Source organism: Diadema setosum, chromosome 14, assembly GCF_964275005.1.
Source record: "Diadema setosum chromosome 14, eeDiaSeto1, whole genome shotgun sequence".
Lineage (NCBI taxonomy): Eukaryota > Metazoa > Echinodermata > Echinoidea > Diadematoida > Diadematidae > Diadema > Diadema setosum.
Window position 1 is genome coordinate 20368251 of NC_092698.1, and position 13637 is coordinate 20381887.

The following is a 13637-nucleotide window of genomic DNA, read 5'->3' on the forward strand; positions in this document are numbered from 1 at the left end:
CCTGGCAGTGGTGTCATGTGGGCTATGATTGATTCATGCATTCTGCCTGGAATGGTGGCAGATTAAAAAGAATGTTTATCTTTCATGAGCTATTGTGTAATTCTATGACCCTTGTATTCACACAAATATTGGAATTATTTTGTAAAAGAAAATATTTTCAGAATTCCACTTAACGTCAGATGTTTTAAACAAACTACAGAGAATTTGAATAGATGACATCGTATCCATGCATTTGCAAAATTTTAGGCTTGATTTTAAAAAGGAATATGTAAATCCTTGCATTTCAATTTCTTAAACTGTTCTTTTGTTGTACAAACAACTTCCAACTAATTTGGCCAGAAATGTGTATATACTTTATCAAAGGATAAACAATGTCATTCATAGATTTAGATAGATGTAAGAGCACTTTGTGATGAAGTTAATAATTTTGAAAACCTCTGCTTTATGATATGCAGGCATGATATTCTGTAGATTGAAATCTGATTTCAGATTTTTTTTCTCAAGTAATATACACGCAAAAATCAAATTTGAAAATAAAATCAATAAATGAATAGAAATTAAAAAAAATACACATTTTGCTTCTTCCATGTATCAAAATTACCTGAAAATGTTGATTTCCATTTTCTTTTCAACAAACCTCAATATCGTCCCTGGATATGCTAAGAGGACATGTCAGGGGTCTCTGCAGAACTTATGGCAATGTAAATTTTGACCCAGTGGAAGTTGGTCTCTTTCTCTCACTCTTACCTGTAACTGATTGTTTCCTCACCCTTTCTGTGTGATTCATGGCTTGCCGTCACAAAGGATGGAATCGGCGAAGTGAAACAGGCCAACCAGAAGATGCTGTACTGGGTGTCGTTCCTGGATGGCACCAGTAGGATCATCCTCTTCACGGAGGACCTGGCCCTAGCAACCAAAGCCCAGCAGGTCAGTCATCTTTTCCCCCTACTACCCCTCCTCCTCCTCCTCCTCCTCCTCCTCCTCCTCCTCCTCCTCCTCCTCCTCCTCCTCCTCCTCCTCCTCCTCCTCCTCCTCCTCCTCCCCCCCTCCCCCCTCCTCCTCCTCCTCCCTCCCCCCTCATATATTCAGACATCCCTTTGATTGCTTTTGTTGTCTGTCTGTGTGTTTTTGCAGTAGTGGTTTGTGAGCCTGTGCATAACAAAAGGAACTGCAAAAGCATATTGGCTCATCAAAACAAACAGCAGCAATAAAGAGCAACAACAACACTAGCAGAGGCTAACAACAAAAAACAAAAATGTATTGTTAGTACATGTAAATCTTCTTTTTTTTTTGTACTCGCTCTTGAAAAACCTATTGTTCAGTTATCCTTACGTATATTTATACCCCCGCCAAACGAAGTTTGAAGGGGGTATGTAGGAATCAGCGGATGGTCGGTCGGGCGGTCAGTCGGGCGGTCAGTCGGTCGGTCGGGCGGTCGGGCGGTCGGTCCGTTGCAAATCTTGCGTCGCGAACTACTTCCTCAGTTTTCAACCGATTCCCATAAAACTTGGCACAGATGTGTGCCTTGGGTTGTAGATGTGCAAGACGTATTTTTTGACAGTACCCAAAAGTACGTTGCCATGGTAACGGCATATTATGGGCAAAAATGGGTACAAATCTTGCGTCGCGAACTACTTCCTCAGTTTTCAACCGATTCCCATAAAACTTGGCACAGATGTGTGCCTTGGGTTGTAGATGTGCAAGACGTATTTTTTGACAGTACCCAAAAGTACGTTGCCATGGTAACGGCATATTATGGGCAAAAATGGGTACAAATCTTGCGTCGCGAACTACTTCCTCAGTTTTCAACCGATTCCCATAAAACTTGGCACAGATGTGTGCCTTGGGTTGTAGATGTGCAAGACGTTTTTTTTGACAGTACCCAAAAGTACGTTGCCATGGTAACGGCATATTATGGGCAAAAATGGGTACAAATCTTGCGTCGCGAACTCCTCCCACAGTTTTTGGTCAATTTTTATGAAATTAGGTACAGATGTTCATCTGAATATGTTAATGTGCAAGACACATATTTCCGCAGTGGCAAAAAGTGCGTTGCCATGATAACGGCATGTTATTGGTAAAATATAGGGCAAAATGCTTCATGGCAAAACTGCTTCGTCAGTGTTCTTCCAATTCTCATGAAATTCATATTGAATGTTTGTCTTAGGATATAGGTCAGCATGACACATTTCTTGACAGTGACAAAAAGTATGTTGCCATGGTAACAGCTCACATATTATGAGCCAAAATGATGGAAAATTTTGTGTTGCAAACTACTTCCTCAGTTTTTGCCCAATTTCCATGAAACTTGGTACAGATGTGTGCCTTTGGTTGTAGATGTGCAAGACGCATTTTTCGACAGTGCCCGAAAGTACGTTGCCATGGTAACGGCATATTAATGGCAGAAGATCATGGAAAGATCTTGCGGATTTAACTACTTCCTCGGTTTTTTGACCAAAGCTTATGAAATGTTGTTCTGACCAAAGCTTATGAAATGTTGTTTGGCGGGGGTATAACCAGTCGCTGTAGCGACATTTCTAGTTAAACAGGTGATACAAAAGTTGGTATGAATCAGATTATTTCCGTGTTTGTTGGTGATGTGCCTTTTGGGATGGGAGAGTGAATAGCTGTGATTTAAATTTTGTCCATGAAAGAGTCCGATATATGAATATATTTTTTTTGTTATGTATTACATAAATTTGCCATTATGAAAGCAGTATAATTGAGTCTTATGATATGTTTTGTTGATTATAAACACCCCTCCAATTCAATGTGCTTGTCTTGAGTGGTATATCATAGCTATTAGGAAAACGAGTTTGGTCATCATTTTGTGCTGATTCTTGCTATCAACCTTAATGTCACACAGGTATAACTGTATGTCTGTAATACTGAATGTCGCTCTGTGTTATTTTCTAGAATGCTCATGATTTGACTTCAACAATGTTTGTAGTTAGGCTAAGTTTTGTACATCACACAAATCATATTTAGCAGCAGAAGTTCAATGGTCTTTGTTTGCTGTGTAGGCTGCAGAGTTGGAGCAACCTGACTTGGAGTTGGTAGTCTCACTTCCAGGCATTGGCCTCTCGCTGGTGAACAACATTTCTAGGATGGAAGTGGCGTACATCGGTCTCATCAGGTATGAATGGACACGACCCCCAGTCAGTGATTATGTACAAAGTATGTTTCTATCAATCGAAATAGCATTCATACCTTTCACTGCAATAGACATTCATCCTGATTCATGTTATCACACTTAATGGTATCAGAAGAAGAATTCGGGTTTCTAGTTGCATATGATGATCTTGGAATTTTTTCGTACTTTTGACTACTGTATACGCCATATATTTCGCGAGTCTAAATTTTCACAAACCGGGAATTCCCAACAATTTCTCGAGTGGTTAAATTCACGATCGTGGAGTCCTGTTCTGAATGGAGAAGTACACATGCGTACGTCACATTCACATCGGAATCAGGGTCAAGATTTTTTGTGTGTCTTTTATTTCGCGAATAGCACCTGACTCGCGAAATTCGCAAAAATAAAAACCTCACAAAATATTCGGCGTATACAGTACCTAGTAATTTTCTTCCAGTATAAGTGCATCTTTGAAATTAATGGAAATGTTTTGATTTGACTGTTACTATGTAAAATGCATCATAACTTCTCTAATTCTGGAATGTCTTGGGTTCATGATTGAAGTGATCTCTTCCTGTCACTTGTTGAAACACATTTGTAGCAATGGTTGCAAAGGTATTGATATCTATGTTTCATCTTACACCTGTGAGAAAGTTTGAGATACGTGTACCACTGTTAATATACGTTTTTCTGTTGAACAGCTCTGGAGTGATCTGGCAGAACAAGGTAAGGCGACGCTACAAGGACCTGAGCGGCAAGGAGATGAAGATCCTCGAGGAGGGTTTCATCAAAGCCGGGCTGGACGCAAGTGACCAGAAGGACCTTCCTCCCAGGCTCTATAAACTGGACCATGGCATGGAGGTGAGGCGGTCCAAGAGGGCGCTGCTTTATTATCATCAATGTCAGAATTCATCATCAGTCATAATCATAAGTAATCATTTAGCATCAATCATTACCATAATCAACATCATCTTTTTTTATGCCATTGTTGTAGCTGATGTCATACCAATTGCCATACTTGTCAGAATTATTATCATCACCACTACCAACATCTTCATCATCATCTTTATGTTTGTAACCCTCGGTAACCAAGATTGCAGTGATGTTGTTCAAAGTCAATGTGCAGTCTACCTTCAGTTCAGTATTTTACACTATGAGAGTCAAGAGCCTAAAGTCAAGATGACAGTAAATGCAAATGCACAAGATGTGAAAATAAGATGTTATTCATATCATTGGTTTTCTCACATTTCTCACATTTATTTCGTGCTCGTGTGTTGGAGGGGAGGGAGGTGACTGTTAGAAAGTGAAACTTGATACAAATCTTCCTACTGATAATCTTAGTGATAAATCAAATCATATTAAGATCAATTCATATCTTGAATTGACCAGTAGATGAGTCACTGTGTCTAGTAAATAAAAAAAAAAACAACAACACCAAACAAAAATATCATAACTCAACAAAATTTATCAGTGAACGGTACATCATTCTATATTTCCCCACCTGGCAGGTGGACTATGGCCGCATGCTGATGCTGGCCCCTAAGAAGCAGCCGGTGAGGAGGACCTACCACCCCGGTGTCTGGGCCCAGGTCCGGACCTCCAGCCACCAGTTCCAGGTCCATGTGACCATCAACAGGTTGCAGGTGGACAACCAGATGCCCGCCGCCATCTTCCCCACCCCGGTTGCACTGGTGCCCCTCCCCAAGACGGTAGCTGCTGAGAGTGGTGAGTGCATTGTGGAAGCTGTTGGAGTTGGTGGTGTAGGCAGCGTTGATGTAGTTTGTTAAGCAGCGCTGCTCTAGTAGCTGTCAAGACTTGTGTGTGATTGCTTTGTTTCTGAAGTACAAAGGCTGCATAATAAGCTGTTATATCAAAAATGTGCTACCTATTCCGATGTGGTAGTGTCAAAATAGTTTTTATCACATTGTTCTGTGTTTGTGTGTATTAACCTCCTGCCCTTGTATGAAGTTGCATTGATACACATAGAGCACAAGTGCTCTATGTACATTTTCTGTAGTGCTTCTTCAGTCACTCATTTGGTCTTGATTTGTATCACTTCATGTTCTTTTTGCTGATGACCATCTGATATATTAGCTCTTTACCTAATCTTGTAGATAATAAGCTAATATCTAATTTATCTAACATGTCTAACAATCTATTGATATCATGGACTGGTCTCTATCTCTTTGTTACCTCTGTCCATTTTTCTGTTACTCATCTCATCCTCAATTGCGTATCTCTCTTTCTTCCACTGTCTGTCAATATCTTTTTTTCTTCAAATTGATACATCACATTTTTATTCCAAACTACACCTGTCTTGCTCTTCCACCAAATGCATGTATATGAATTACTATTATATCTGATTTATTTTCATTTGTTTTCAATCATCCCAGCTCCAAAGCAGCTGCTTGAGTTCAGCATGATGGTGCGCTTCTCTGACTACAGCACGGTGAAGCAGATCAAGTACCTGAAGCTGCTGGTGCAGGAGATGGCCGTCAAGGTGGACATGGGCTTCCTCGCCAACGTCGTGGCCATCTTCCAGTCCGACGAGGAGCAGGTCATCGACAGGGTCAGTGGGCGGCTGCCAAAACATTTCGAATGTTTGTTTGTTTGTTTGTTTCGTAGTAGATTGTGCAAGATGTATGATTGATCCTATAAATTTTGTGACTATATTGACTGAAGTAGACTCATTATCTAACCACTTTATGTAATAATGAATTCTTTTGTGTTTTGCTTTTATGATGTGGAGGGTTAATGGACATGTCTTCTACTGTTTACGCCATATATTTTGCGGGTTGTTTTTTACATGAATTTCATGAGTTATTTCACAAATTTCCAAGCACGCAAAAATAATGACTCTGATCCTGACATGAATGTGATGTGCACATATACATTCCTCCATCCATGACTGTACTCCACGATCACAAATTTAACCAGTTGCGAAATTTTTGGAAGTCCCATTTAGCGAAAAAGAAACTTATTTTTTTTTTTTTTTTCACAAATTTCCAAGCACGCAAAAATAATGACTCTGATCCTGACATGAATGTGATGTGCACATATACATTCCTCCATCCATGACTGTACTCCATGATCACAAATTTAACCAGTCGCGAAATTTTTGGGAAGTCCCATTTAGCGAAAAAGAAACAAAAACGTATGGCACGTACAGTATGTTTTTTGCTTGTACTCCCTCAGGTTGCCCTCTTAGAGCTTGACAAGCAGAATGTCAAGTCCGAGCTGGCCGATGCTGAGTACGTGAAGGTGGCGCTCGCCAAGGACTTCAACTTCTACGACTCCTTCCATCTGTCTCCACTCAAGGTGAGGAGAAAAAAAAACCACAGCTCTCAGTCAAATCTTTGTAACTTTAATAGCAATGGTTTACTGGCGGAATATCTCCATTTTCATACTGTGAAGGGCTTTGGAGTTTGACAAAGACTGGTGATTTGACATAGTAGCTCGCCAAGTGGCATGATATGACAAAAGTGTTGGTAGCCACTGCATTGAACTTGTTTTCTGGTACACTGAGGAAGTAAAATTTGACAAGGATTGACAATTTGACTCAGCAGCTCAGCGAGTGGCATGAGAGACTATATCGGTAGTTAACACCTGAAGCTTGTTTTCTAATACATTGAGAAAAGTGCAGTGTGTTCTGTCATACATATAATCAAGTTTATGTGAATATGTTACATCTCTTGTCACAACATTTATTGGATTCAACATTTGTTGGATTCAGCATTTATCGCATTCAAAAAAGTGGATGAAGCTTCTATCTGACCATCAGAATACCACTCTCTGCCCCTGTCCCGCAGATCCATGTGAGTTTCTCGCTGTCGGAGACAGGAAAAGAAGACAAGTCCCTGCTCAGCGCCAGTGCCAACGCCAGACAGAACGCCCTCAACCTCCTCCTGCAGAGTGTTGGGGTCACCCTCACCAACGTCGATGATGTCATCTTCAAGTGAGTCTGCAGATGGATTTTGAATCTTTCTTTGCATAGAAGTAAATCGTTCATTTATGTGCTAAAACTGGAGGAATGAAGGTCTTTTATAGAAAAATCTTTTGTTTTCAGTGGAATTATACAAACATGATATGATAGAGGCAGCACATTTGTATTTGTATGAGTTGATAAAATTACAGTGTGGTAGTTCTTTCTAATCAAGTAAATTTTATGCATCAAATCATTATGGTTATTAGAATGATTGTGGGCAGGAGCGTAGGAGTTATTAAGAGTTAAGAGAGAAAAAGAGACAAAAGACACAATTACTTTGTGCATATACAACAAAACCAACACAACACCATAATGTGCAGGATACAATAAGGCTAACAGAAATCTTGCCTGGTGACAAGGGCAAGGCAAGAACTCCCCCTCCTGCATCCAACACAAATGACAGCTGTATGTTCTTTTCGACGCAGTTTGAATGTGATACGGGGGCTTAACTATTTTTTATAAGGGAGCTTCATTTTTTTTTTCCATAATCTTTTCATCTTTATACACATTTTGAATAAAGTGACCTAGTTGTACTGGTAGTAGTCATGTGACTCTAGGTGAAAATTTTAGGACACTACCACCACCACCACCCCCCCCCCCCCCCCCCCCGTTTCAGCAGATGAAAACATTTAGAGGAAAATAAAAACAGAGATGTAGACATTGAGTAAGAGCAAGTACTTTGCCACTGCATTTTGATTGCTTTTTCTCATTGATCTTGATCCCCTTCTTGCCCCCCTAACCCCAGGCTTGGATTCTTTGAACGTGAGTACCAGTTCTACAGCCAGGAGCAGCTGACGTCCGAGACGGTGCGTCACTACTCCAACCAGGCCATCAAGCAGCTCTACGTGCTCGTGCTAGGTTTGGATGTGATCGGGAACCCGTTTGGCTTCGTCAGGGGTGTTGGCACAGGGGTCAAGGACCTCTTCTATGAACCATACCAGGTAGGTCACAGCGTTGATCCATGCACTCATTTCCGTCACACTTAAAGCTTGAAGTTGGAAGATTTTGGTCTGAGAGTGATGTACAAGTGCAGATACTATGTTCAGCTGAGGCAAACAAATGCACGTCTTTCAGCACGAAAATGGAAACCACAATCCTATTCAAAGTAGGATTGTACATTTGCTTTTGCCATCGCAGAGTAGCATATACAGCCATTCATAACATCAGCACAATATGAAATAGAATCCACTAGGTGGGTGAAAAAGTTAGCTGTAATACCTTATAAAAAACAGGTTTCTTTTGTGTCGCATGACCAGTTTGACTGAATTTATTTAGCTTTGATGGTAATGATTACAGATTGGCATTCAAACGGTAACCAGCAGCCACTTCAACTAGCCACAAATAGTTGTGACTCTTCACCAGTCATCATGTTTGTAAATTTCTTACATGATGGTGGACAAAGTTAGAAATTGAATGGATATCTTTAGTGTAATTCTTGTCTTGGATGAGGGCGTTTGTTGGAAAAGTCTGCTGGCCATGTCATTCTTATTACCCCCAACACACTGATCAGAAAAATGGGATTATTGTTCATCTCATTGTTTAACTCCCATCTTGATTCGGGCATGTTTCTATAAAACTCTTCACAACCAAAGAGTATTGCAACCATGCATTCTATTGAGAGAGCCACAAGCATCGATGGGAAGTGATTTCTGCTGATAGCCGTCTTATTTTAACTTCTCTCATGCATCTACCCCCCACCACCACTACTACCCCCACCCCCACAGGGCATCGTCCAGGGACCGGAGGAGTTTGCTGAGGGCATGGCCCTGGGCATGAGGAGTCTATTTGGTCATGCTGTCGGTAAGTCAAGCTCAAGCTGAGCCTAAAGATTTGAGATTTGACGTGGAAGCACATTGCCTCCTGTCATGCAAAATGCATTGTGTATCATCTCCAAGATGGAAAATCACTTACTTTTTCTCCTGAAAAGTGGTAAAACTTCTTACTTGTTCCATTAGTGTGGTTCTCCACCAACAATTCAACCTCCAGCAAAATTGTGTATGGGTCCTCTCGTAACACTTTAAAGTGTCAGCGAGAACTTAACAAGAACTTGCCGTAGACTGAGTCATTACTCTGATTGACTTTGTTACGAGGAGAGTGCCACTTGTTATCACATCTTCTGATTGCACACTCTTTCTTTTTTTTCTTCTTCTTGTTTGCGGTGTGCCTTTAGGTGGTGCGGCAGGTGCAGTGTCCCGCATCACAGGAACGCTGGGCAAGGGGCTGGCGGCCCTCACCATGGACGAAGAGTACAAGAAGAAGCGTCAGCAGGCCATCAACCAGAGACCGGCCACTTTCCAGGAGGGGCTGGCCAGGGGTGGCAAAGGCCTTGTCATGGTGGGTGGAGTGGAAAAGATTACGACAGATATTCTGGACAAATTTGAACAATTTTTATTGTTTGGGTCTTTTTTTGGGGGGGGGGGTACAGATTGTTAGATTGGTTTTCAATTGATTCTAACAGACTGCGTACTGTAAAACCAGAGATATTCGCAAATTGGAAGCAGTGGACTTTTTCACAGTGTGAAACTTTGCAAATTTGCCGCTGGCATTCAGTGCATTGTGTCGAGACAAAAACTTTCCTGTGCATTTTACTCTTGCAAAATCTTGGCTCCTTGCAAAATTTTCTGGTTTCACAGTATAATGGTATGTCAGAATTATTTGAGTTTTTCTTAAAGAAAGGAAAAGTTATGTGCCTGTGATACTTCCAGCATTATTCTGAAATGTCTAAACTCTGCAATAAAGTATACGCCGAATATTTTGTGACGTTTTTATTTTCACGAATTTTGCGAGTCAGGTGCTATTCGCGAAATTAGAGACACGCGAAAATATTGACTGATCCCGATGTGAATGTGACGTACGCATGTACACTTCTCAGTTCAGTGAAGGACTCCACCATTGCGAATTTAACCACTCGCAAAATCATGGGGAATTCCTGATTCGCGAAAATTTAGACTCGCGAAATATATGGCTTATACAGTATTTGTTTGGTGATTTGAGTGATTAATCAGAACTCTCTCATTCTTCTTCCCCCATCAACAGGGCTTCTACGAGGGTGTGAGTGGGGTCGTCAAGAACCCCTTCGAAGGAGCCAAGAAAGAGGGCGCCAAGGGCTTCTTCAAGGGCGTCGGCAAGGGGCTGGCAGGAGTCGTCGCCAAGCCGACGGGAGGCATCATCGACTTCGCCAGTGGCACTCTGGAGGGGATCCGGAGGTGGGTGATGGAACAGAGTTTGGTTGCTGTTGAAAATCATTCTTTGTGACCAATGTTTGGTGTTTGTTATATAACAGCAGGGCCCCGTTGCTAGAAACTTTGCGTTTAAACGCAACTTGCAACTGATTGTCACTGGCCAATCAAAATCATTGTTGCATGCATGTCTTCTTAATAGGGCAGACCCTGAGCCAATCAGAATGGTTGTTTCAAAATTAGCAATTATTTGCAATTGATTGCAACTTTCTTGCAACGGGGCCCAGAGCTGCTAATTTTCCATGAGTCTGCGGAAAGCTGCCCAAGAAAGGAAACCTTTCTTGATGTCCTGAACAGAAAATGTAGAACTCTCCTCAAGTGGGAAAATATATGCCTATTTAGATGTATGTGACACCCTGATTGTCATTGGTAAGCTTCCTGGATTTTAATTTGTGAATGTCGGCAGCTTTGTGATAGAGAATGCTTGATTAAGCCGTTGAGGACGGACTGATTTTGCTACAACACGCATTTCCCATAGACCCCTGCCCGAGTATACTCGGGACTCGTCCTCAACGGGTTAATAGATAAGGGGATGGGGGGGGGGGGTGAGGAAAATGCAGAAGTAAAGAAAACATACAGACAAAATGAAAGTGGTTATGGCAGATTTGAGTCTGTGAGTGTGGTCATCTCTATTGTTACAAGACAGTCAAATATCTGCAATGTGGTCAATTTATGTTTGATACAGCATAAAAAGGAAGCCTTTATGGGTACAATTTCTTGTGTTATATACGTGTCGTAGATGATGCAATACAGCCTACTATTTGGACCATTTATTTACGTCAAAGATTTGGGCACGCATGTCATAGTTTCTCTGAGGAATTTCAAAGATCTATGGAAAAATTGCTAGGTCAAATTTGCAAGGATTTTAATGAATGTTATCAAATGTGGACATGGTCACGTGGGCATTGCATCAACTATACACACAAAAATGCGCTAATGCTCAACCGTCATGTAGGTGTACATTACGTAGCGAGTTTGAGAGTACTGTAAAATATGATATATTTGCAGCATGAAAATTTTGCGAATTGGAGCCAACGGCCTTTCTCGCAGCATGAAATTTTCGTGAATTGCCACTGGCATCCAATGAATATTCTGTAGGCAAGAACATTCGCGTGCATTTTAATATCACAAATGTTGGCCCTCTCGAAATTCACAAAAATACAATGCAGGCATACATTCCTCATTTGACAGTATCAGCCCCTACCTCCCCCCACCCCAAAATGCAAGTATGTCATGATGAGTGCCACCTAACACTTTAATAATCATTTCATATCACATTGATGGGACTGCAATGAGATGAAACAAAGCCAAGTAAATTAATATGCATGTCCAAATCTCTCCTGTCCAACCTCTGCACAAAAAAATCTTCAGGGTGGCTGAGTCGGATGTGGAGATCCGCAAGTTGCGTGACCCCCGCTACATCGGCGCCGACGGCATCGTGAGGGCCTACAACCGGGCCATGGCCCTGGGCAACTGGCTCCTAAAGCAGATCAACAAGGGCCAGTTCGCCCAGACGGAGGACTACATCGCCCACCTGCAGGTCACGGCCGACAAAAAGACCTACCTGGTGGCTACCGACAAGTGAGTGCATCCATAATTTTCCTCATGTGTTTCCTTTTCTTCCACGCCCAGTGCGCTCCCCTCTCTATTTTTTCTTAAAACAAAAAAAAAAAGAAAAAGAAAAAAAATCAGGGGGCGTGGACCCCCCTTTAATTTAGTAAAGGCACCTCCCCTTTATGGAATTCCTGGATCCGCCCCTGACGAAGAGTGTTTTGAGTATGCCATTAAGCAGCAAGTTTTGACCCATTGTGGAAAGGATGACACTGGAACGGCAAAGAGATGTTCATGTGAGATAGCAGTAGCAGGTACATGTGTAGCGTAGGAGATGAATCTTTGGGAAGATTCTTTTGGAGGGGGAGAGGTAGATGCAGGTGGGGCAAAGGAGGACTAGAACGTCTGGTGAGAATGAGAAGGGCGTTAAGTTGCCACTAAACCCATAGTGTTTGAGGCAACGTAACGCACTTCTCATTCTCAACCGACGAGAAGATTTTGTAAGTTACAAAGTGATCTAAAACAAGTTTCTTGTTTGCTTTATTTTGACTTAATTTTTTGTTTTCCCCCCAAGTGTGGCTGCAATGGATATTGTGAATCTGCAACATGATAGCAGTAGCATGATTCAATGCTGATGTTAATACATGTGTATTGTTTTGTTTTGTTCATTCTGTGTGTGTTTGCGTGTGTGTGTCTGTCTGTTTTCCCATGCTAGACGGGTCATCCTCACCAACCGTGGAGAAGTGCTGGGCCAGTGGAACCTGGAGTTTGACTTCCTCTACACCAACCTGAAGGATCTGCCCTCCCTTACCGACAAGGGGATCCTCCTTGAGCCCAAGGTGTGTATTTAGCCATGGTGGCTTTTCACTCACCTTTATGTGCATTGATAAAATGTGTTCCCTTTGATTGAATTGAATCAAAATGATTTTTTTTTTAATAATTTGGTCACTATTAAAGGAAGCACTAAATGCCTGCCTCTCAAGCAACCAATCTTTGGAGTAATGACTGTATGTCCCAAGGCTGGTGGAACCAGGGGGAGGGGGCACTTTTTTTGCACCCGTACAGGTGTCACCACTTTGCCCCCCACGTTTGTTACCCCAGAAGTGGCACTAGAAAAAAAATATATAATAAAATGGAGTGAAACCTTTGAGTGCCGTACATCAGCTCAAGATACCCGAAAGTGGCACACCAGTATTCTTTGTTTTTTTTTTTTGCACGTTAGCTCACAAAACCCAGAAGTGGCTCCCCCCGCCCCCCCCCCCCCCCCCCCCCACTTTTGAAAACGTGTAGCACTGGCCTCATGTCCGCTCTGTAGGACTAGGCAGTTATGATTAAGTGCCTTACTTGAGGGCGCTACAGCTGCTGTCCAGGGATTCAACCCAGGAGCTTTAGTATTGAGAGTCCATGGTCTGAAATACTGAGTTACAACAGCTCCTTGAATGTGCATGAATGGGTTTCTCTTTTAATGTGATATTTGATTACAGTGTATCTTAGTCTGTATGGCTTAAAGAAAGGGGCAGTACATTGTACATTTTAAGTCCAAGGAATTTCACTTAATCTATGTTATATCATTTAAGTGCACTCCTGTTACAACGAACATTTTCATAACAAAATTCTTGTTACAATGAAGTAAAATTCAGGTCCTAAAATTCTGATGTATATATCTTTATGTACTCTACTTTTTGGCTATGATGATATTTTGATGTACAACAAAAGAGAACCACTGGTC

The 13637-nt window shown here is 41.7% G+C and overlaps 1 protein-coding gene across 1 annotated transcript in view; it reads left to right on the forward strand.

Annotated features, from left to right (window-relative positions):
* The window catches only part of LOC140237699 (intermembrane lipid transfer protein VPS13A-like), a 121465-nt gene that overhangs the window by 104948 nt on the left and 2880 nt on the right, over positions 1 to 13637 (forward strand). Inside the window, exons 58-70 of the mRNA XM_072317624.1 lie at positions 805 to 927; positions 3024 to 3136; positions 3835 to 3994; positions 4642 to 4858; positions 5527 to 5702; positions 6329 to 6451; positions 6943 to 7088; positions 7864 to 8059; positions 8843 to 8918; positions 9289 to 9452; positions 10155 to 10324; positions 11729 to 11938; positions 12624 to 12747. Coding sequence (XP_072173725.1) covers positions 805 to 927; positions 3024 to 3136; positions 3835 to 3994; positions 4642 to 4858; positions 5527 to 5702; positions 6329 to 6451; positions 6943 to 7088; positions 7864 to 8059; positions 8843 to 8918; positions 9289 to 9452; positions 10155 to 10324; positions 11729 to 11938; positions 12624 to 12747 — 1998 coding nt within the window. The remainder of the gene's footprint in view (positions 1 to 804; positions 928 to 3023; positions 3137 to 3834; positions 3995 to 4641; positions 4859 to 5526; positions 5703 to 6328; positions 6452 to 6942; positions 7089 to 7863; positions 8060 to 8842; positions 8919 to 9288; positions 9453 to 10154; positions 10325 to 11728; positions 11939 to 12623; positions 12748 to 13637) is intronic.